At 47.6% G+C, this 24,288-nt stretch overlaps 1 protein-coding gene across 1 annotated transcript in view; it reads left to right on the top strand.

Annotated features, from left to right (window-relative positions):
- USF2 (upstream transcription factor 2, c-fos interacting) overlaps window positions 1–23,575 on the top strand; it is a 33,999-nt gene extending 10,424 nt beyond the window's left edge. Inside the window, exons 2-10 of the mRNA XM_056846825.1 lie at window positions 4,039–4,085; window positions 5,223–5,338; window positions 6,244–6,363; window positions 11,646–11,799; window positions 13,522–13,609; window positions 15,086–15,144; window positions 16,853–16,947; window positions 22,127–22,255; window positions 23,384–23,575. Coding sequence (XP_056702803.1) covers window positions 4,039–4,085; window positions 5,223–5,338; window positions 6,244–6,363; window positions 11,646–11,799; window positions 13,522–13,609; window positions 15,086–15,144; window positions 16,853–16,947; window positions 22,127–22,255; window positions 23,384–23,473 — 898 coding nt within the window. The 3' untranslated portion in view covers window positions 23,474–23,575. The remainder of the gene's footprint in view (window positions 1–4,038; window positions 4,086–5,222; window positions 5,339–6,243; window positions 6,364–11,645; window positions 11,800–13,521; window positions 13,610–15,085; window positions 15,145–16,852; window positions 16,948–22,126; window positions 22,256–23,383) is intronic.
- The last annotated feature ends 713 nt before the right edge of the window (window positions 23,576–24,288 follow it).

Below are 24,288 nucleotides of genomic sequence, written 5' to 3'. Positions count from 1 at the left end.
AAGGAAAGAAAACAGGAAAGAAAAATAAAAGGAAGAAGAGAAATAATAAATCTCACTAATAATAAATGGATTAGTATAATAAAAAGCATTTGATTATTTCCATTAAAAATTAATTATTTTGTAAGTCCTCCATTTCTCCCTAACGCTCATTTAACTCTCTGCTGAGATGCAGAATTTCAGGCACCTTTTCAGTTTGGAAATACCTGGGTGTACGCTCCTAATTTGAATGCGGATTTTCCCAATCCTCAGCTCTGCCGTACTGGCTCCCTGTGTCGATCATTATATTTTCTGTTCTTTTTTCGGTGTGTGTTTGGTTTTGCTGCACGGGGCAACTTCAGGATCCACTGTTTAGGACAGATACCTCAAGTCCAGTTTTATTTCGACACAATATCAGGTAAAAAATCAAAGTTAGGTTAAAATAATAAAAGTTGATGATTCCGAGAAGGATGATTTGAAGAAGAGGAGAAAAAGATCTTCTAGTGGGAAACATTTTCAGTTTGCCGTTTACGGATCCCACTAGACGGGAGGCAGAATTTGGCTACTTGAGTGGGTATCTCCCGAGAGGAGTCTGCTAAGACAGTGGTTCCCAACCTTTTTTTGACCAGGGACCACTAGGACTTTTTTGTGCGGTGCAGGGACCCCAAGGTTCAAAATAAAAATTCAGAGAATTCGAAAATAAACTTTAATCATAACTGTTAGTTAAACATTAAAGTTAGAATAATATTTGAATATATATTTTTATAATAGAGAACTTTTAATTGAAAATATTAATTTATTATGGGTTTATAACTTTGTTTCGTGGACCTTAATTTAGTTCTTGTGGACCCCTGGGGGTCCGTGGATCCCCTGTTGGGAACCAGTGTGCTAAGAGAAGGGAAACTTTAGCTTCTTCCGTTCTCCCAGGAAAGGATGACAATATGGGGAGAATATACTGTGATCTTATGTCGTTGTAGAAAGGACGTCACAGCAGGACATGTTCTATTGCTTCCACTTTCTTTAGGACAGATATAGAGAATGCAACATACGTTCAAATATGCTCGCTGTTTGTGTACCCAAGTGACTTCGGGTCTGTTGCGCTTGTGTTTTTTTTTTCTCTTCCTCAGCCTAACCTACATCACAGGGTTGTAGTGAGAACGGTGTTTTCTGGGTGACCCTGAGCCCTTCCCTCTCGCGTAGCCTGGCCCTACCACACAGGGTTGTTGTGAAGGTAAAGATTCTGAGTGTGAGGAGCCCCGACGCTCTCCTTGGCACAGCGGCATGAAGTAAAGATGTCAGCATGTAATTCGCCCGGTGTGTTTTGGAACTGCCCGAATTCAGGCAGCGAAGAGCAGAGGTGTGTTGATGGGTATTCTATAGCCATACTGTGCAAGGCCAGATCTCGTCCTGGGGTGGAAAAGTCAGCGTTCGAAGGTTGGCAACGTTGACGTTTCAACAACCGAACGCGTAGCCTCTCCCCGAGATGGGCAGAATTATGATGCGCGCAGATGAACCCTCCCCGCTCTAAGGTTTGCAGAGCACAGCTTGACAGCCGCAAAAAAGCTGGTTGCGCTGAGTCGGCGCATGCTTGTCTGCTCCCGATAGAGTTGTGGTTTTCAGGCTGCACCGTGGGGAAACCTGGGCCGTAACAAAGAAGGAGAAGGCAAGGGTCAGTGAGCGAATCTCCGGGAAAGGCAGCTTGACCCGCCACTGCGGATCGTCCACAGCCATGTGCAGGGGAGCGTTCAGGGTGTGGTGCGGTGTGCAAACAGATGATGCCCCAGGCCGGTCTCTGTGGAACGGGTTTTCTCCATGTACAAAGTCTGCAAGACACTGTTGGAGAGAAGAAGAGGAGGTTTTTCTACCCCGATCTTCCGGACCTTTTTCAGGAATCTCAAAGCGGCTGACGGTCGCCTTTCCCTTCCCCTCCCCGCAACAGACACCTTGTGAGGCAGGTGGGGCTGAGAGAGTTCGGAGACAACTGTGGACTAGCCCCAGGTCACCCAGCTGGCTTCATGTGTAGGAGTGGGGAAACCAACCCGGTTCACCAGATTGGAGTCCGCTGCTCTTATCCAGTACACCCACACTGGAAAGTGTGGTTACTGTCATGTAACATGGAGACCAAGGGCCATCAAGTCCAGCAGTCTGTTCACACAGTGGCCAACCAGGTGCCTCTAGGAAGCCCACAAGCAAGATGACCGCAGGAGCATCCTGCCTGTGCTCCACAGCACCTAACATAATAGGCTCTGATCCTGGAGGGAATAGGTGTGCATCATGACTAGTATTCATTTTGACTAGTAGCCATGGATCGCCCTCCTCTCCATGAATATGTCCACTCCCCTCTAAAAACCTTCTAAGCTTGCAGCCATCACCACATCCTGGGGCAGGGAGTTCCACAATTTAACTAGGCGTTGTGTGAAGAAATCGTTCTTTTTATCAGTTTTGAATCTCTCACCCTCCAGCTTCAGCAGATGACCCCGTGTTCTAGTATTATGGGAGAGGGAGAAAAGCTCCTCCCTGTCCACTCTCTCCATACCATGCATAATTTTATACAAAGCTACACTCTGATAACAGAGGTCTGCAAACTTTGGTCCGGCTTATTAGCCAGCCGCAATTTGTGGTTGCCACTCACCTGCCAAAATTCTTTGCGCATGGAAGAAATGTGGGGGGGGGGTTTTGTCTTTCACATTACTGTTGCCTTTTCTTTTGTAGATCTCTGCTCTCCCAGACGTAGGGGGATAGGGGGGGAGCAAATGTTGAACTATTTCTCCAATAAACTCTGGGCAGAGTATGTGCTTCAGAGTAGAGATTTGAACCCAGGCCTGCACCCATCCTAACCCGACCACTACTCCACACTGGCTGTTCCCATTGCGGAAGCTCTGATAAGGTTGCAGTGAACCCTAAATTCTTTCCACATGCATTGATTCCACAGTATCTAGGTATTATAACTCAGTCATGCCGAAGCAAGACAGGAGTGCCTGAATAGGGGGGAGACCTCGTATGAACCCCCGTGTGTGTCCCGTAGAGTTCCATGTCCCTAGAGGGTTTTGTTCCACATGAACAACAGCCAGATGGGCAAGTAAGATGTAAAAAAAACCTGAACGGTACTTTTAGTTGCGGGCGAAAAAGTGGTTGTTGCAGAGGTCCACACAGAGAAAACGGTGTGGAGGGTGCCGACGGTGTGTACCTCTACGATTCTCTGCCCCTGATTGTCACACATGCTAGTGGGGATTGTTTCAGAGCAGGGGTCCCCAACCTTTGTGAACCTGCAGGCGCATTTGGGATTCTGACACGGCACGGTGGGCGCAGTGACAAAATGGCTGCCGCAGGAGGCGGAGCCAGCCAAAATATGATTGCCGCAGCTTAAATTCAGCAACCCAGTGTCAGTCATAAGAATATAAGAAAAGCCCTGCTGGGTCAGACCAAGGCCCATCGAGTCCAGCAGTCTGTTCACACCGTGGCCAACCAGGTGCCTCTAGGAAGCCCCCAAACAAGACGACGGCAGCAGCACCATCCTACCTGTGTTCCACCACACCCAATATAATAGGCATGCTCCTCTGATCCTGGAATGAATACATATGCATCATGACTAGTACTCATTTTGACTAGTAGACATAGATAGCCATATCCTCTGTGAACATGTCTTCTCCCCTCTTAAAGCCTTTCAAGTTGGCATCCCTCACCACATCCTGGGGCAGGGAGTTCCACCATTTAGCCTTGTGCTGTACTGGTAGGTGTTGCCAAAGCAACATTTTAAAAATAATCTCCACGGTCAATCAGATCGCCAATAACCAATCAGAAGCCCTACATGGCCCCACCCGTATCCTAAAAACGCTTGGCGGGCGCCAGAGAAAGTGTTGGTGGGCGCCCTGGCATCCACCGGTACCACGTTGGGGACCCCGGGTCCAGAAATCGTGCGGTAGCTTTGTGCCCAAATGTTCAGCATTTTGCAAGGGAGTGGATTCTGGTAACTTGGGTGTGGGCAGGAGCTCAGCAAACACGGGTTCTTTCTCCAACTGGAGGTGACTGTCTCTTTCCCCTCCCTTCTGTTTTTATTTACAGCCACGAGAAAGCTCAAGAAGGAGAAGAGGGAGTCGAGCTGCAGGAAGGTGAGGAGGGGTCCCGGGCTGGCCCAGAACCCACCCAATTAAATAAGACGTGCAGAATGTCTGTATTATGAGCACAGGTGAGCTTTTGGTCTTCTCCCATCAGACCGTCGCCCCAGTTGGCAATGGGAACCCCAGATCTTGCACACCTCTTCTGGTGTGGTGTTTGCCTCCCTTAAAGGTAAAGGTAGTCCCCCTGTGCAAACACCGGGTCATTACTGACCTACGGGGTGACGTCACATCACAACGTTGATCAGGAAGACTGTGTTTATGGGGTGGTTTGCCATTGCCTTCCCCAGTCGTCTCCACCAGGGCTTCTTAAACTTTTTCCACTTGTGACCCCTTTTCGCCCGAGAAATTTTTATGTAGGTATATAAAATAGGTATGCAAATCAGACATTTACTGATAATCAATCATAAAGAAACCTTTTACTGTTGCCATATTTTTCACGAGCCCCACATTCAGTTACGTGACCCCAAATGGGGTCGCGACCCACAGTTTAAGAAGCTTTGGTCTACACTTTACCCCCAGCAAGCTGGATGCAAATTTAACTGATCACAGAAGGATGGAAGGCTGAGTCAACCTTGAGCCAACTACCTGTCCCTCGCAGGATATTATCTTCCCAAAAGTGAGGGTGGTCGCCCGCCTGAGTTGCGAAGTCATAGTAGATTGATAGACTCATCATACACTTGATCAAAGAGCCTTTCCCATTTTTCAGTTGGCTTTGATCCAGCTGAACTGGGGAAGAGACTGCAGTGCACTGTGGGAGAGGTAGGCTAGATTCGGGGGGGTGGGGCGCTAACTCTTACATTCGAGTTTGGCCTTCCTGCCCCTCTTTAGGGCTGCCACAGTCCCCTGCTACTTTATATCACATGTGGCACGACGGGCAGGTACACCCAAGGTTGTTGTGAGTTCAAGATTGTGCAGTCTCTCCCCCTTAAATCCCAAAATGGTCGTCCACAGAGGCCCATGGTGATGGACTTAAGGGCTCCTTCGGTTCTTCCTACCCTACTTCCCCCATTCTCACCCTCCCCAATGCCTCCTTCCATAAGCTAGGGCATCTCTGTGACCCACTGGAGGCCAGGGTCCCATCCCCTCCGATCCTCATTATTGGTAAGCGGATTTCCCTCCGTTTCTCAGGAGACGGCACGAATGCGGATGAGCAGACTGCAGTGGCTATCGCCAGCGTCCAGCAAGCGGCCTTCACAGACCACAATATCCAATACCAGTTCCGCACAGAGAACAATGGAGGACAGGTAACTTTGGGGAGGCTGGCCCACCTGTACGCCTTGAGTATGACGGGAGGTGTAAGGGTTTGGGGCCTACCAATGCGCACGCTGGCCAGCTCCCCCTCAAGTGAATGTCGGCTTGGAGGTATGTCCGTGGCGGTACAATTCCAGGGACTGTGCCATTTTATAATTTGACCGGTGGGGTTGTCATGTGAGCGGATGCATGTCAAGACAAACTCTCTGCTTGTAGAAAGTTAGCCCATCGAGAGAGAAGAAGTTCTAGCTTGGTTTGGGTGATCTAGTTTGTCGCAGGGCCTTTTTTGTGGTGGTACTCAGCGGTCTGAGTATGACGCCTTTTACCGGGGGACCTGTCCCAAGTCCTCAGGTGGAATTCAGTACAACCTTTACATATGAGTACTTGTTCCTTTTTCCCCGCACTCTTTTTTTTCTTTTTACAAAAAAGCAGAGTTGTGTGTTTTTGTGTAATGTTTGCAAACCCATAGGTGCAGCCAGTTTTCCCCTTTTCTTCAACCTCAGAAATGTTGTTTAATGTTTTGATTAGTTTTCCCCCCCATTTCTTCCAGCCATATTTTTCAAGCCAGGTAAATCATAGGGCTTTTGAGCACCCCACCGCCACTAGATTCCCCCCCTCAAGGGTGACTGTTAGAGCCAGGGTGGTGTAGTGGTTAAGAGTGGGGACTCGAATCTGGTGAACCGGGTTGGTTTCCCCACTCCTACACGTGATGCCAGCTGGGTGACCTTGGGCCAGTCACAGTTCCCTCAGAACTCTCTCAGCCTTGCCTACCTCACAAGGTGTACGTTGCGGGGAGAGGAAGGGAAGGAGGTTGCGAACCGGTTTGATTCTCCTTAAAAGGTAGTGAAAGTCAGCATATGACAACCAACTCTACTTCTTCTTTGCCTCTTCTCCCCAGGTAACATACAGAGTAGTCCAGGTGACGGACAGTCAGCTGGACGGACAGACGGACGCAACGGGAGCCGTCAGCGTGGTCTCGACGGCGGCGTTCGCCAGCGGCCAACAGGCTGTTGCCCAGGTAGGGATTGGCTCCTTGGAACCTGAATTCCGAGCTGTTTCACAGTTAGACTCTGCCATCGGTAGATCCACGTGCTACGAGGAAGGTGGACTAATGGGGCATCTCTTTCTCTGCCGGATTGAGAGTTCAGACAATCCCCTTGTGGTTCTTCCCTCCCGGAAGTGCGTCTGCAGTGGAATACAGCAGCGTCCATAGTTGTTCTTGAGGACTAGCATCATGCCCTTCATCATGATCAGAGGTGGTGGCCAGGGGCGTAAGGACTGTGATGGAAGCCCCCAATAAAGCACTTTTCTTTCCTCCCCAAGGACTCAATGGACACCATTCACGTATAGTGGGGGAGGGCTGTCTTTTCCAGATTCTGCTTGCAAGGGATGGGCTGTGGTTCAGTGGGAGAGCCTCTGCTTGGCACGCAGAAGGTCTCAGGTTCAGTTCCCAGCATCTCCAATTAAAGGGACTAGGCAAGTAGGTGATGTGAAGGACCTCACCCCGAGACCCTGGAGAGCCACTGCTAGTCTGAGAAGACAATGCTGACTTTGATGGGTCTGATTCAGTATAAGTCAACTTCATGTGTTTGAACCAGACCTGGTGTCCTCAGTGTTAGTGTCTGGGTTTTTCCTCGTCAATTAATTAAATCCACTTGCAAACAATCATTAAAGTGCATTGAAAGTGGATTAAAGTGCATTCAGCATATGTGAAAGCTCCCTAGTGTCGGGGTTTTTCCTTCTCTTGCCGCCTTAAGTTCTGCAGGGTAGCAAGAAGGCTAATAAATGTTTTTAGTATAAGGCAGCTTCATGTGTTTAAACCAGACCTGGGCTCCTCAATGTCGGGGCGCTTTCACACATATCTATAGTGTACTTTCAATCCACTTTCAAGGCACTTTGCAGCTGGATTTTACTGGGTGAAACGGCAAAATCCACTTGCAGACAATCATTAAAGAGCCTTCTTGCTACCCTGCAGAACTCATGGCGACTTACACTGTAAATAAAGCAACCGCAAAAAAGATACACAGAAGACCACAATTTAAAATCACAACTAGTATCGCCAATAAATAAAACAGTGAATTAGTGAGATGCAGTCCTAAATGAAACCATCTTCAACTGCCTCCTGAAGGTGGGAAGTGAGGGGACCCGACGCACTTCCCCAGGGAGGTTGTTCCGTAATTGTGGGGCTGCCACCAAAAAGGCCCTCTCTCGTGACCCCAACAAAGGAACTTCTTTGATTGATGGGACAGCCAGGAGGGTCTGTCCCTGTGATCTTAATTCCTAGGCAGGAATTTAAGGGAGAAGATGGCCCCTATGCCAAGCCAAGGGCTTTAAAGGACAGAAACAAATTGTGTGCAGTGGTATAATGACTAAAAGCGGCAGACTAATCTGGAAAACTGAGTTTGATTCCCTGCTACTCCACATGAGCGGCAGATTCTAATTTGGAGAAACAGGTTGGATTCCCCACTCCTCCACATGAAGAAGAGTTGGTTTTTATATGCCTATTTTCTCTACCACGTAAGGGAGACTCAAATTGTCTCACAGTCACCTCTTCTCCCCACAACAGACACCCTGTGAGGTAGGTGGGGCTGAGAGAACTGGGACTAGCCAAAGGTCACCCAGTAGGCTTCATATGTAGGAGTGGGGAATCAAACCCAGTTCTCCAGATTAGAGTTCATCGCTCCAAACCACCGCTCTTAACCACTACATCAAGATGGCAGAAGCCTGCTTGGAGACCTTGGGCTAGTCACAGTTCTCTCTGAACTCTCTCAGCCGCACCTGCCTCACAGGGTGCCTGCTGTGTGTATGTGGGGGGGGGGGGGTCTATTGTAAGCCGCTTTGAGACTCCTTACAGTAGAGAAAACCGGGGTATAAAAACCAACTCTTCCTATTATTATTGTGCATCCCATAGAACTCTGGCTTCTAATTAGTTTCCACCTGCAACTTAAAACACCGGGTTTTTGACCTGGAGACCCCTAATCAGTCTGGGGGTGGCGTCTTTGAAGGACTGGGTGCTTCCAGAAGGGATCCCCCCAGTTGCTCAGATGATCCTTCGCAGCCCTGCTTCCTATGCCACCTCTGGCAGAGGTTAGGCTAGCTATCAGCAATAGCATGGCCTTTCCCGGACAGAACAGCGGAGGGATCCAAGCATTAATTAGCATTGCTGGCCATTGCATTTTTTAATAATTCCATTATAATCGATGCGATTTTATAATTGTATGATTCAGATTCGAAATAAAATGCAGTTTTTGATTTTTTAAAAAAATTAATATTGACAAAAGGACTTCTTTGGGCGGAGTGTTCAAGGTAACCCCAAGATCTTTGCGGCAGATTGGGAATTTGAACCAGGGCCTCTCCTAGTTCTCTGGGTACCCAAAGGCTGGTGGAAATGAACTCAGTTATACTATGAAATATATTTATTAACAAGCCCTCATGCAGATATTAAAAACAAGCCTAAATGGCAACAGGTGCAAGGTTGGTAGTCTAAAACCACATGCGTTTTGGCCCTCACACCTTCATCAGTGATCTACTAAAACATCTTACCCACACACACACACATTAATGTACAGATAAAACAATTTTGTAACAGCCCAGGTATGTATTTAAGGATGCATTCCATCTACAATGTTTGATTGTCATTAAAATACTTTTTAAATTGTAAAGGCAGACAAACGTGAAGTGCCGTCTGAATATTTCTTTCTGGACCAGGCTGACTTTACATGCATAGGGTTGCCAGCTCCAGGTTGGGAACTTCCTGGAAACTTTGGAGGTGGAGCCTGAGGAGGGTGGGGTTTGGAGACGTCAATGCCATTGATTCCCTTTTCTCCAGGGGAAGTGATCTCTGTCGCCTGGAGGTCAGTTAGTAAGTAAGTAAATATTTTTATTTGCAGATAGCAAAAGGCTACAAGGTAAATCAAACTATAATGGAGATCAGTTGTAATAGTGGGAGATCTTCAGCCACCACCTGGAGGTTGGCAACCCTGTACATACGAGGTGTGCATAACTCAACCAAATAGACGGTTGATACAAATAGCCCACTGATGAAAGTCTGAGGGCCAAAATGCATTTGGCATGTGGTTTGAGACTATCAGCCTTATATCTTCATGAACGCTTTATAATAAATATATTTCATAGTATAGAAGAAAAAGAGTTGGGTTTCATATGCCGATTTTACCACTTAAGGAAGATTCAAACCAGCTTACGATCACCTTCCCTTTCCCTCCCCGCAACAGACACCCAGTGAGATAGGTGGGGCTGAGAGAGCTCTAAGAGAGCTGTGACAAGGCCAAGGTCACCCAGCTGGCTTCATGTGGAGGAGTAGGGAAACCAAACCTGGTTCTCCAGATCAGAGTCTACTGAGACTATTCTTCTGTTCTACTGAGACTATCGGCCATGTGCTATTAATCTGCATGCAATGGGCCTCGCTTAGAGAATTGTGGATTATCCCTATTCTGAGACTATCAACTTGCTCCTGATTCAGAGGCAGTCTTCTTTCTGTTAGCGGGTATGCCAGGAAACTACAAGATCAGTAACTAAACTTTTTTCTGCTGTCATATCTTTAAAGTGCTCTCATGCTCAAAATTAAGAAATGACGCTAGCTTTTACTTCAGATTGAGTAACCCTTACCTTGACTGCTTGGGTCCAGAAGTGGTCCGTATTTCGGATCTTCCTGTATTTTGGAACAGTCTGGAATTTTTACATATACATAATGAGATATCTTAGAGATGGGACCCAAATCTAAACACGAAATTCATTTGTTTTATATATACTTTATACACATAGCCTGAATGTAATTTTTAAAAATATTTTGTAATAATTTTGTGTACATTGAACCTTTTGTGGCACTGCTGAGGGCCTGTGAGTAATGCCTGCATGCTGGCTCAAAAGGTCTGGTTTTTAGACAAGTCTGGATATCGATGTCCAGATAAGGGATACTTGACCTGTCTTATGTTTTATGTGTGTGTTTTATACATTTTCTGGTATGGTTTAATAACACTGTGTAACTAATTTCAGTCTTACTGTACGGCTCAAGATCTCAGGCCGAAGGAGCTCGGTTACTAAAAGTAAAAAGTAAAAGAAAACGAGAGTGGATCAAGCTGGCCCATCATCAGTTAAAATAGCACAGCAATGCGGGAATGCTCCTATAAGCTGTTGGGTTTAAACCAGGGGTGTCCAACATAAGGCCTGAGGGCCGGATCAACCCCCCGAGAGCTCTCATCCGGCCCGCGAGGCAGCCCCCATCCTCGATCTGGGCTGGCGAGGCATGGCCCGGCACGACCAAGTGACATGTCATATCCGGCCCTCGTAATGAATGAGTTTGACACCCCTGGATTAAATCATTCTATTTTTGGTTTTGCTTTTATTGATTAAACTAGTTATCCCACCTTTCTAATTTGAAAAAAAAAATCCCCAAGGCGTGGAGTAGAGTAAGTAAGATTGGGAGGGATAAATCAGGAAATTGTTTGAATTTTGCCACTTCCGTGAACTCAGTTGGGTGGTCTTGAGCACGCCGCTCTGTCTAAATACAGGACAAGGCACCCTCTCCCCAGCGGTTTCACTGTTTTCTTTCTGAAGGTTCATATTAGGGTTAAATTATCCGTTCCTTTCAAAGCCAGGAGATACTTAGCACTGGGGTGTTAAAAGGGCATGACTCAAGGAGGGGAGGCGGGCTTACGAGATCAGGTGCCGCCCACATGTACAAGAACCGTTTGTGGCACCACTTCCACCGTTGCTAGTGCCGTGAGCGCATGAAGTCTACATCCTGTTTCTGAATGTAAGAAGATGGCCTTGCGCTCCGCCGAGGAAGCGCTTGCAGATTTTTTTTCATATATATATATATATATATATTTATTTATTTATTTATTTATTTATTTATTTATTTATTTATTTATTTATTATTTTTCAATAATTGCTATACATTTCATTTGACAATACAACCTATATACCAATCTTTGACTCGATAAAAAATTAAAAAATTATTAGGTGCATGTCTTCAGTATTAAATATAATTAATTATAATTGACTTCCCCACCGACTTCCTCCCTCCCTACAGATATCTGGTGTCTCCTTTGTATTAATATTTTCTAATCCTTATAAGTCAAAAAGCGCTTGCAGATTTTGAGGGATGGCGACGTTCAGCCATGGGGTCACGTGTCCCGGGTTCTATTCCTCCCACCCCGGAACAGAATCCGGCCTCCTCTCTCCCAGCAGCCTCTGCTCGTTACAACGGCAGCTTCCGTTCCTTCCCCGGCGATGGAACCCCGCCACGGAACGCTGACGCCTCCTTGTGCTGTTTTCTAGGCCGTGATCCAGAACCCTTTCAGCAATGGCGGAAGCCCAGCGACGGACGCCGTCAGCGGAGAGGCCCGCTTTGCGTATTTCCCGGCCTCCACAGTGGGGGATGCCACAGCGGTGTCGGTGCAGACGACGGATCAGTCGCTAGCCCAGGCCGGAGGTAGGAATCCAGATTCAGTATCTACCTATATATTTTTGTGACATGGCTCGTATAGATCCTCGTGGCAGAAATTTTTTTGATGAGAAATTGTCGTTGGTAGGCATATCGTGGGATATAATAAGAGATCTTGGGAAATCAGACACCTTCTCTGAGATAAAATAAGTGTGTTAAAGAGATTGATTATGTTAGCATACCGTTTCATGCTCGTCGCTTTTGCTCGCCGCAGTTTTTTGGAGGGCCTCCCCCACGGTGCTTTCTTGTTTATACCTATTTCTTGACAACCCCTCGTCGCTTAAGAGCTTTTTTTTTTCTTGCTAGACTGAATGCTAACCCCTTCTGTGGTTATGCAAGGTAGATATGTGAACCTGCCATATTTGGAAAGGACCTGCCTGCGTTCATCTGGTACTATTACTTCTCTAGCACATGTGCTCCTGGAATGTCATTTTTACGAGGATCTGAGATCAAGATACACTATTCCTCTTCTAACTGATCAGACTCGTAACTCTGTGTCTAAGCTAATGCCCTTTTTATTAAGTGACAGCGATCCTAAGGTTACATTGGAAGTGGCAAAATTGATCTCAGCCCTTATATCCCCAAAACAATAGATTTAGAAGTGTGTGGCTCAAGATTTATGAATCGAGGTGCTTCTAAGGGATAAAGGAAAGGAAGCTAGGTTCGTCAAGCATATCCTCTCTAGAGTAGCATGCGAGGACTTGTGTTGATAGCCACAGTCATGAATGCTGTTAAAACGCTTAGGGCTGTTCAGCTTGGAAAAAAGGCAGTTAAGGGGAGACATGATAGAGGTCTATAAAATTATGCATGGTGTGGAGAGAATAGACAGGGAGAAGCTTTTCTCCCTCTCTCGTAATACCAGAATGCAGGGTCATCTGCTGAAGCTGGAGGGTGAGAGATTCAAAACTGATAAAAGGAAGCATTTCTTCACACCACGCATTGTTAAACTGTGGAACTCCCTGCCCCAGGATGTGGTGATGGCTGCCAACTTGGAAGGCTTTAAGAGGGGAGTGGACATGTTCAGGGAGGAGAGAGGTATTCATGGCTACTAGTCAATATGGATACTAGTCATGATGCATACGTATTCTCTCCAGGATTAGAGGAGCATGCGTATTATATTAGGTGCTGTGGAACACAGGCAGGACAATGCTGTTGCAGTCGTCTTGTTTGGGGGCTTCCTAGAGGCACCTGGTTGGCCACTGTGTGAACAGACTGCTGGACTTGATGGACCTTGGTTGATCCAGCATGGCTTTTCTTATGTTCTTAATTCTGCCACGTATTTTTTTTACCTTATTTTGTGTAATTCTGCAGCTTTGCTTCATTGGTTGTACTAGTCAAAGCAACGGTCAGGGTGCCAAAAGTACATCACTGTTGTGCTACCCTCCCATTGATGGGAGATTTTGTTCAGACCCCTTTTTGCCTACTCATAAGCCACCTCTCAAGCAAGTCTCCATGGCTGTGAGGACCAGAAACGTGCTGGTTTTTTTGTCTCTAAAATCGAAATAGCTTTTCAGGAAGCATAAACCCATGTTGTGTGCTTTAGCTGCTGTCCTGCGTCATCTATGTTTCAGCACCTTTTCCAGAACCTAGCGGTAGCCCAAGTAGAATTTCTACTTACCACGGGCGAGGATTTCTCTGCTGCCCGGTCCATTCTTACTCTCTCTGGCTGTCAGTGTAAGACAAATCCCTCCTCCGTTTTGTTCCCATCAGGCCAGTTCTATGTAATGATGACGCCGCCAGACGTATTGCAGACAGGAACGCAACGTACCATCGCCCCCCGTACTCATCCCTATTCTCCGTACGTATGGCTTTTGGAGCAGAGGGGACAACAGGGGTTGAGCCTGGCTGGCTACAGTTGTTCCACCTGGTAACCACGTCCCCCGGGTATCGCCACAGGTCCGGAAGTACCGTCTGCTCAGGTTTTCATTTGAAGGAGAAAAGCGGCCAATGATAGCTGTAGTGTGGAGATTCTCACCGTGGGCGGTAAATGCATCTGGTGCTGCCCTGTATGAGAACGTAGACGTTATGGCTGTCATCCCATGACCCTTTCCCACAGTGGGAAACTTTTTTTAAAATAAAATTTTAATTGATTTTTTTAAGTGTGGGATACAAACATTGAAGAAGGGATATTGGGGAGAAACGAAAAAAATCATAAACGTAAGCAAGGTAGAAGAACCACCTAAAACATTATTAGTATCCCTGCTATATTTTAAAAGGTAAAGGTCCCCTGTGCAAGCACTGGGTCATTCCTGACCCATGGGGTGACGTCACATCCCGACGTTTCCTAGGCAGACTTTGTATACGGGGTGGTTTGCCAGTGCCTTCCCCAGTCATCTTCCCTTTACCCCCAGCAAGCTGGGTACTGATTTTACCGACCTCGGAAGGATGGAAGGCTTAGTCAACCTTGAGCCGGCTACCTGAAACCGACTCCCATTGGGATCGAACTCAGGTCGTGAGCAGAGCTTTTGATTGCAGTACTGCAGCTTACCACTCTGCGCCACGCGGCTAATAAAAATTATTACTAAACAAAAATATAAATTCCACTATTTTATACCAGTTACTGTATTAGTTTAAACTTTAGGTACAATATAATATTGTTATTTTTTTAAACAGTTCTACCTATAGCATCTGTATTTATACCTAACCATAACAAGAAACTACTATTAGATATGTCTCATACGTTATTTCAATCCAATTATATATCTTTGCAGAGGGAAACGTTAGTGCCTATGGATGCCAGGGCTGTGCTCCCAGTAGCTGTTTAGGGGCGGGGCCTGGAAGAGGAGAGCATCACTAGCGCATCGCTGCCCTCCCAGATCCACGTGCTGTATGAATCCCCCAAACTTAACACCATAGCAATCTAATCTGAGAGTGGCAGGGGGTAATGCCATCAAAATAGCAACATGGTTCCCCCCCCCCCATTTTCCTCCTGTTGCTCACAAGACCAAGGGTGAGCAATGGCGGGTGGGGACAGGAGTCGTCCCCCCCCCGCCCTCAGTGGGCACTTGGCAACCCTATTAGTACCCCCTTTTCCCTTCATATTTTATGGTGGAAAGAACGCACACTGTCTCCATTGCCCAATTCCAGGATGGTGGTGGGATAATAGATTTGGGAACTTCCATCCTGTCCCTTTTTTTTAATTTAAAAAAATGTGGGGGGGAATATGATCATGCTATTTCCTGCTCCAGGGAGTGGATGTGGCTGTTAGGAGCCTCTTGGGGGTTTTTTTGTTGTTTTTTTCGGAGTGACCCTTTTTGTTTTCTTGAAAACCTAGGAAAATGGACGGGACGCGGACGCCGCGAGATGAGAGGAGAAGAGCCCAGCACAACGAAGGTGCACAAGCAGAGCGGAGCCTTCATTTTTCTATACCGTTTATTTGTACCCAAGGAATGTTGGGTGGCTTCGACATCCGCTGTTACTTTGTCTCTTGTTTAAAAAAAAGTTCCTGCAATTGTATCATAGGCCAATAGCCATGGCAGGTGTAACTTCTCCTTCTCAAAATTTACCCTTTAGCCTTTTTGCAGCGAAACTGACAGGGCCATTCTAATCGACATTGCGGCTTTCAAAGTGAGGGAGGGGCCGTGGCTCAGTGATAGAGCATCTGCTTAGCATGCAGAAGGTCCCAGGCTCAATCCCCGGCATCTCCAGTGAAAGGGACTTGGCAAGTAGATGATGTGAGAGACCCCTGCCTGAGACCCTGGAGAGCCGCTGCCGGTCTGAGTAGACAATACTGACTTGGATGGACCAAGGGTCTGATTCAGTATAAGGCAGCTTCATGTGTGTTCAAAGTCCATTGACTTCAATGGCCTTGGAAGGGTATCGTCCTGCTTAGGATTGTATTGTCGTTATCTCGTCCCGGAACTTTTGGACAAGACCACCAACAGTGTGGATAAGAACTGTTTCTCCTGCATGTGCTTCAACGAGTTTTGAGATGCTGTGGATCCACATGGTGGATTCTGTCCAGTGTTCAGTTCCATCTGGCACATGTTAAATATGAGCAGCCAGTGTGACGCAGCGGGGAAAAAACACGCTAATGCGATCTTGGGATGCATCAACAGAGGCATAACATCCAAATTGCAAGATGTCATAGTTCGGCTGTACACTGCATTGGTCAGGCCGCACCTGGAGTATTGTGTGCAGTTCTGGAGGCCTCACTGCAAAAAGGACGTGGACAGAATCGAGCGGGTGCAGAGGAGAGCTACGAGGATGATCAGGGGCCGGGAGACGGAGCCCTACGAGGAAAGGCTGAGGGAGTTGGGAATGTTCAGCCTGGAGAAGAGGAGGTTGAGGGGGGACATGATTGCTCTCTTGAAGTACTTGAGGGGCTGTCACTTAGAGGAGGTCAGGGAGCTGCTCCTGTTGGCAGCAGAGGATAGGACTCACAATAATGGGTTTAAATTGCGGTCGGAAACGTACCAGCTGGATAGTAAGATTTTTTTACAGTAAGAGTTGTTCGACGGTGGAATCAGCTGCCTAGGGAGCTCCCCCTCACTGGCAGTCTTCAAGCAGACGCTGGACAAACAGTCATCAGAGATGCTCTAGGTTGATCCTGCGTTGAGCAGGGGGTTGGACTAGATGGCCCCTTCCAACTCTTTGAATCTATGTTTTATGCATTGCTTTTTCTGTGGTGCTTATGGAGGTAATTTTGAAAAGTGGCCATAAGCACTGTTCCAAGTGATAGATTACTGTTTGCCCCCAACGTTGGCTACTGCTGATTTGTATTATTTTGTTACCCTGCTCTTCCTTCAAAGAGCTCAGGGGGGTAATGTATGTGGTTCTCCCCTTTGCCCCCCCCCTTTATCTTTACAACAACACATTGAAGTGGGCTGAGCTGAGATCGAGCGACTGACCCACGGTCACCCAGGGAGCTTCACGGTAGAGCTGGGATTTGAACCAGGGTCCTAATCTGTCCTCCCTAATGGGCCGTGTTACATGGCTTTCCTCTACGAGGGTGGACGGTGTCACTACCGGGGCCCAGGCTTTGCATAATCGACAACCCAGGCTTTGCATAATCGACGGCCTCTCGTCTCTTTGTCCCCAGTCGAACGGAGGAGGCGGGACAAGATCAACAATTGGATCGTCCAGCTGTCGAAAATAATTCCAGACTGCAATACGGACAACAGCAAGACCGGAGCGGTGAGGGTCGTTGCAAGGGGCGGGGCCAGATAATGGGGACAGGAGGCATTGGCTGCTGTCAGGGATCAGCAGTCCCATGTGACTTTTCTCCCAGGACAAAAGCGAAGAAACAGCTGGTGCAAGGGAAATAAATATTTTAATTAGTTCTGTCACCCCAATGCGTTTTGCGTAAGGTGCTTCAGGGGGGATCTTTTTCTGCTTTAGCATCCCATGCAAGCAATGAAGCAAATGTTGTTTTGGCTTTATTGCTTGCACGGGACTCTGAAGTAGAAAAAGATACCCCTGAAGAAGCTTACACAAAACGCGTTGGGGTTACAGAATTTATTAAAATATTTCTTTCCCATGCACCGATTGTTTCTTCACTTTCGTTTTGTTTTGGTGTGGACCCCTCATATTCTTCCTTTTCTCCCAGGACCCGGAGGAAGACGGAGAGTTCTCGCTCTGAGCAAGGAGGGCATCTTGAAACATTGGGTTATTCCCTTCGGTTGCTCGGGGAGGCAGGAACAAAAACCTTCAACTTCCTGTCTCCTCTTGAGGGAATAAGCCCCTTCTTCTCCTCAGTTTTGTTTCCTGCCTTGCATGGGGAAGCAGCTTTTCAGCAGAGCTCTGCTACTTTTGCTTTCTTTCCAGAACCTCACCTTGTTCTTACTAGAAGACCTCATCGTGGGATTGCTCTTGGCATTGCCGAGCACTTCGGATCAGCCCGCTTTGGGCCAGTTCTCCAACAGCCCTGTTGTGGTCTCATGGAGTTGAAAGAGGGGAAAGAGCCGATCACCTCTATGTGCCAGCATATTGCTGCAGCAAAAAGGAGGGGGGAAAGGCCTCACATAAGAAGAAGGCATCAAAAATGGCTCTTGCTCCAGGCACTACAGGAAGGATTTATCCTCCTCTGCCTGAGTCATGCACCTGGTTTGCAACTGGTTATGTAGCCTTTTCCTCCCCTCCCCCAAGCCAAAAAAGAACGGGGGGAAAAGGCCCTGCATAAGAAGGAGGCATCAAAAATGGCTCTTCCTTCAGGCACTTCAGGATTTCTCCTCCTCTGCCTGAGTCGTGTACCTTGCCTGCAACTGGTAATGTAGCCTTTTCCTCATTTGTCCCCAGCCAAAAAGAGCGGAAAAAAGGCCTCGCATAAGGAGGCATGGAAAATGGCTCTTGCTCCAGGCACTTCAGGAAGGATGTCTCCTCCTCTGCTTGAGTCTTGCACCTTGCCTGTGGCTGGTAATGTGCCCCCCCCCCCCCAGCCAACCGGTGGGTGGTCTCCAAGTCCTCTGTGCAGAACTGGCCTACTTAGGAGAGGAGCCTCCAAGATGGCTGGCATTCATTGCAGCTGCCTTCTCCCACTCCCTCAATCGGAGGATCCCAGGGGTTGGTGCCAGTGCCTGCATGCTTGGATCCCCAGGCAAGGGCCATATATATTGTAGGGATACCCCACAATCTTGTGTTCTGTTCTAGTTGGCCCACTAAAGCAGCAAGGAAGGCTCCCTGCCTCAGACTAGTGAGTGCGTTTTGCACAGCCTTCCCCTTGCTCCTCAACTGAGGAACATAGGGAAGAAGGCAAATTTTTCTTTGGATGATGAAGAACCACAAGAGAAACACACCAGGCTGTTTAGCAGCAAAGACTATCAGTCTGCTGACCATTACAGCTCTAGACTTAAATGATGATCCCGATGGGTCACACACCCCCCAAAAAGGCCAGAAGGGACTAAGCAGTTATTCCATAGGCATGCCACCCCTTCTCAGGGGGTGCCTTTCCCTGATTACTTCAAGACCCCTTTTAGGGCTAAGTGGGAAGATTTTTAAAGTTTTTAACATGATGGCTAAAGCCTCAGAGTTGCTACAGCTCCCCCTGATGGATGCTCAGGTAGCCACACTACAGTCCTCAGATCTCTTCTCAGAGGACAGCCTAGACTTTGTTGGGATGCAATAGATAGAAACGCTGACCTTGCAGCATCAGCAACCTCCGCTCTTATTTCTAGGGCCATTATACTGTCGACTCGTAGCTTCTCAGTGTATCCCTCCTGATAATAATTTTAAAATAAGCCTTAAAAGCTACCACCTTCTGGCTTACTCTGCCCTGGATATCCTTTGCCTCCAGGGCCATGTCAGCAGGCTCAGCCATTAGACGTACCCTTTGGCTCAGATCCTGGCAGGTGGATTCCCGTCCCAAAACTGTCCTAAAGGGATATCCTTCCCAAGGGGGAAAGTTGTTTGGGAGATATTAGACAGCATCCTGGCAGAAACCAGGGATAAAAGAAAGCCCTTCTCGGGATCTCTTGATCCGGGTGGTCATTCAAATGCTGGTGGCTGCCCTAGGCTTACACCTATATGGAGTTATCAAAACAATGCGCAGCTGGACGCACATTAGCCGCAGCCTTATTCCTGTTTTCTCTCTGCTATTAAGACAAGGGATTGATTCAGTGCTCAACTGGGCTTCCACAGGTGGGACTATCCACGCTAGCCTTTAGTCTCTATGGCCAGAAAAAATTTCCCGGTATCACCTCACAAGGGCAGAAGGGAAGGGATGGTTGCCCACCCCTGTTTTTTCCTTGGTTTTAAGGTCTAACAATTGTCTTTTTCCTCTATAGAGCATTCCATGAACCTGAGAAGGTTATGACAGGAACCAGCAGTAGCTGTATTTGTGTACCTATGTGGAGTAAGGTAAAAATATGGTTTCCATTCAGGGGAAATTGGGCTATATAGGAACTGTGGAGGCTCCTGGTATGCCAGGATTAGCCGACATGGCCTGCTTTCATTCCATGGATCTGGACCGCTACCAACTGCTGGGTTATCGAAAAACACAGGCAGTGACTTGAGGGAGCTTCTCTGGTCACGGAAAATGCTTCTAACCCTTGAAGATCAATCTCCAAGAGCATATGCTCTCACTCGTGAAAAATGTGTGTCCTCTAGCGTATGCATAAGCATATGGAACCCTAAGTTATTAGGTTTGGCAGTTACTTGGGGCCTTGTAGGAAGGCGTACACCAGACTCTTCAGTTCTCCACCTTGTGCAGACAAGTGACAACCACTGCCGCATTAACACCCAGTTTAGCAGGACATAGTGGCCAAAATCTCAGGCCAGTCCACCTTTGATATTCAGGTTCCCTTACTGGATGTCTTCATCCACTAGGTATTTTCCAAGGTGGTGTTATTTAAATTTTGAAAGGAAGGAAGGAAATAAACCTGAAGGGAGTTATCATCCTGATACCACGAGTGTCAACCCATGGGGTACCCAAACTGAGAACCCTGTTGTTCCGGAAGGTTCTATGTGTGTGTATTTCTCAAAGTCAAGATAGTACCATGTCTTGTTCCTACCTTCATCCTTTATGGAAACTGCTCAGTTTATAAGGAATTCCATCTCCTTATTCTAGCATAACATAACATAACATGTAATAACATAATGCTCAACCAGCTGGTTTTTTATTTGCGCTTATATCAGTCGCAGCCAATCCATGAGTAGCTCTGTTGTTTTCAATCTTGGACCTTCCAGAATAAAGGGAAAGGTTAAGGCTTGAGTCATAGTAATCTGTCACAGTACTGGACAGTGTATCAAACAGGCGGTACTGCACACTACACCTAGCGCAGCCCCAGTTTTTCTTCTCCTTTACATAGGCAAGCTTGACAGAAGAGTTATGGTTACAACAATGTAGTCCCCTATGTTTGCCTTAGTCAGACAATATGGAATACATTCCTTTGGTTCAGCGGATGCAGGCTCCACTACAAATGTTGGAAGAAGACTAGTACCCACCCGACAATGGGACACAGCTCTTGGAAATCCCAATGTTTCAAGATGCCCTCCTTGCTCAGAGCAAGAATGAACCTTGGATTACTTCCCGTGAAGGTTCCTTCTTCTCTGAGGTAAGGAGGGCATCTTGCCCCACTCAAAATGAATAAGATCAACAAGTCAGTAAAATGACGATATGGTTACAAAGCTTGCCGTGCACCTTACAGGCACAGGTTGATGTTCAGGTCATAAACCATCTCAAATCAAGGTTTAAGAATGTTTATAGGGGAAAGGACAACCTGGGTCAATTAGTGATCTCCTACAGTCCTTCCATTGTCCTTCTGTTTGTTTAACCGTTGGCACCTATTCTGTTGTGGGGTTTTTTGTCTAGTTAAGAATGCCTTCGACGCCTTTCTGCCTCTTCCTAGTCTGGGAAGTCTTCAAACTGAGGAAGGGGTGATTCCAGACCAGGAGACAGGAAGTTGTAATTGATCCTGCCTCCCTGAGCAACCAGTGGGAATCACGCACTGCTCTGAGGTCTGAAGGGCATCTTGCCCATCTGGTGCAGGTATTCCAGTACTACTACACAATTCAGCTTTTTCTCAATCTGTTGATGTCAGGAGAAGAACGACAACTATTTCTCCAGCAGTTCCTCTGGAAGTAGAAAGAGTTCTCTTCACTCGGGAGTATCCTTCCACATTTTTGCCAGTTTCCCCAACTGTCTTTTCTAGGCTCCCTGTCCAAGGCAAAGTTTTTTGTTATAACCTGCCTACGGTTTTTTAATGTTTGATTACCTCTACCGTGTTTATCTCTGTTGTTCCGGCCTGCATATGGTTCCTTCCTGTCCATTCCTAGCTTTCAAACTGAGGAGAAGGAGGGGCTTATTCCCTCGAGAGGAGGCAGGAAGTTGAAGGTTTTTGTTCCTGCCTCCCCGAGCAACCGATGGGAATAACCCAATGTTTCAAGATGCCCTCCTTACCTCAGAGCAGAAGGAACCTTCACAGTAAGTAATCCAAGGTTCATTTACCTCCTCTATGAGGGCTTTGCTCAGGGAGTTTTTAAAATTCAGTTGTGAGGAGGGCCAGGCTCTTCTCCCTTTCCGACCCCCCTTCCCCCACTGAGTTCATGGCTACTGCTTTTCCCTGCGTCCTTGCCGTAGCCACACCGTTGGACACCAACCTTGTTATAAGTGGCATGTGGCAAAAGGCAATCCTTGGAGATTGTGAGACGGAATGAGGGACTTGAGGGTCCAGTGGCCAACTTAGCATGGAGCAGTAGCGGGGGTGCCCAGTTGCCGTGTGATGTGTACCCAACGGGGACTTTGGGGGGTATATTTGTGCCTCCTCAATCTCCGATCAGGGAAGGGGAAAGTCCAGCTGTTTCTCCTTCCCAGGGAAGGGGCTGTGTCTCAGCAGCTGAGCTATTGTGGGATTTAGGACGACTTCTTCACCTCTCGCAGAGTAAAGGAGGCATCCTTTCCAAAGCTTGCGACTACATCCGGGAGCTGCGCCAGACGAACCAGCGCATGCAGGAGACCTTCAAAGAAGCCGAGAGGCTGCAGATGGATAACGACTTATTACGGCAGCAGGTAGACTTCACGGTTGTGCGCCGTATCCTCTTGCTGGGGAGGGGGGGTGGACCAAGTTGATAGGGAAGAGGCCCACCCATAGCCATGGAGACGAAACAGATTAGATTTATTAGATACAGTCATTGACCAGCATAACAATAAAAATTTAAAGAGGAGCAATCACAATAGTACACAGTCATACAATAGTACAATTAAGGAGCTGTTTCACATGGCAACAACGATCTCCGTGTTCTGGTACCAATATAACAAACCTTTGCCACTGTATGTGAGATGGTGAGATTCTTCGAGTAAACAATTCACCACGAAGACACTACCAGGACTAGAGTGGCTATTGTGTCCAGGGAACCTGGACAGCAAAGGCGAGATTAGGTGATTTCTGACATCCCTATAAAATTCACAGTTTAGTAAAAGATGAGCAATTGACTCGATCGCGTTGGCACTGCAGGGGCATAACCGTGCCTCCCTAGGCCAGCATTGGAGTCTTCCACTAAGCAGGGCTGATGGAAAGGCGTTAAACCGAGCTCTAGAGAAGAAAGCCCATCGGTATTTAGAGAAGGTGACAGCTGTTAAATATGGTGCGGCGGAGATTCCCACCCGTGGCTTTAGAGGCCTGTAAAAGTTTGGAAGGAGAGCTGTCTCGTCCTGCAACTCAATGTCAGTAAGGCATTGATAAACTAGGGTTCCTAAATCCTAGCTCCAGTAGTTGTTCAGGGTCTAAGCCTATCGTGAACAGTTTTTTTATTATTATCTCTTCGCTGGGGATTAAGCGAGAGAAGACTAGGTATTAGGTCTGGGACTAAACAGAACTTCCATATTCAGGAGCACTGTGCCTCTGAATGTCAGCCCCTGGGGAGCTGCAGTGCAGGAGTAGCTTTAGCCTCTGTATCCCACTGATAGGCCTTCCGGGGACATCCAGTTGGCTACTGTGGAGAAATGAGATGCTAGGTGGCCCGTTGATCTGATGCGGCCAAGTGTACCTTACTCGCGGCCCCTGACTTGCAGCTGTAAAGTGGTATGGTCTCGTGAAGTGGTACAGCCCTCGTTGGTGGGAACGAGGCCTCTGACTTCACCACTTATCTCGTAACATTTTTTTCTCTCTTTCTCCTCCCCAACCCCCCCCCCCACAAGATTGAAGAGCTGAAGAATGAAAATGCACTTCTGAGAGCCCAGCTGCAGCAGCATGGGATCGAGATCGTGGGAGATGCCCCGGGGCAGTAACCCCCCCACACACTGCCTCTCCACGCGGGATCTCAACCTCCACTTCGACTGTCCCTTTTGTATAGCGCAAAGAGACCCTTTCCCCCTCTTCCTAGTGAACCTCGCCTCCACCCCCCACCCCCCGCGTGGGGATGTTAGGAAAGGGGAATTGGGGGAGGGGTGGAGAAAGTCTGACCATGTGACGTATTAGCCGCACCAGCCCAGCCCCTCCACTTATTCTGAAAGGGTCCTCAAATGTCCTTGTCCTTTTTCTTTCCTAACTTCTTCCCCTGCCCCTTTTTCTCATCCTTTACTTAGGATATGTTAAGATAAAGAGGCGAAAGCTGCAATTTTTTTTTATAGTAGATTTTTAACACAGGTTAGCCAACTTCTGTTCCTCCTCTGCTGGATCTCCGGGGCAAGGACACGCCCCGGTAGACTTGGCTATCCAAGCTATCCAGTTGTATCTTCTCTTTGTCCCTGGCCTTTCGTGCGGGACATGGGCGGATCATCTTGGCCATTGCCAGGAGGCAGGGTTTATGCCCTGTCCGATCTGGCTGCCGAACTGAGTATGGCCCCCACGCCTGTGGGTAAATTTTCAAGAAAGGGTGTTGGACACAATCTGTGGCTCACTTCCCTCATTCAAGGCACGCATACGCAAAACGAGGGCTACTTGCGCAAAGGCATGGGGGTATTGCTCTGTCCATCCTGCGTGCTAGCCCGCAAGCAGCCTTTAACGCGATTGTTTTGCAAAATCCAGCCACTGTTCCATGACAGGCAGATTGCTTGAATTGTCAGAACCGAGACCTCATTCACGCCAACAAGGAGAATGAGTC

Source organism: Euleptes europaea, chromosome 3, assembly GCF_029931775.1.
Source record: "Euleptes europaea isolate rEulEur1 chromosome 3, rEulEur1.hap1, whole genome shotgun sequence".
In the NCBI taxonomy this organism is placed as follows: Eukaryota; Metazoa; Chordata; class Lepidosauria; order Squamata; family Sphaerodactylidae; genus Euleptes; species Euleptes europaea.
Note: the sequence above shows the minus strand (reverse complement) of the source record. Positions and strands in the feature narration are given on the sequence as shown.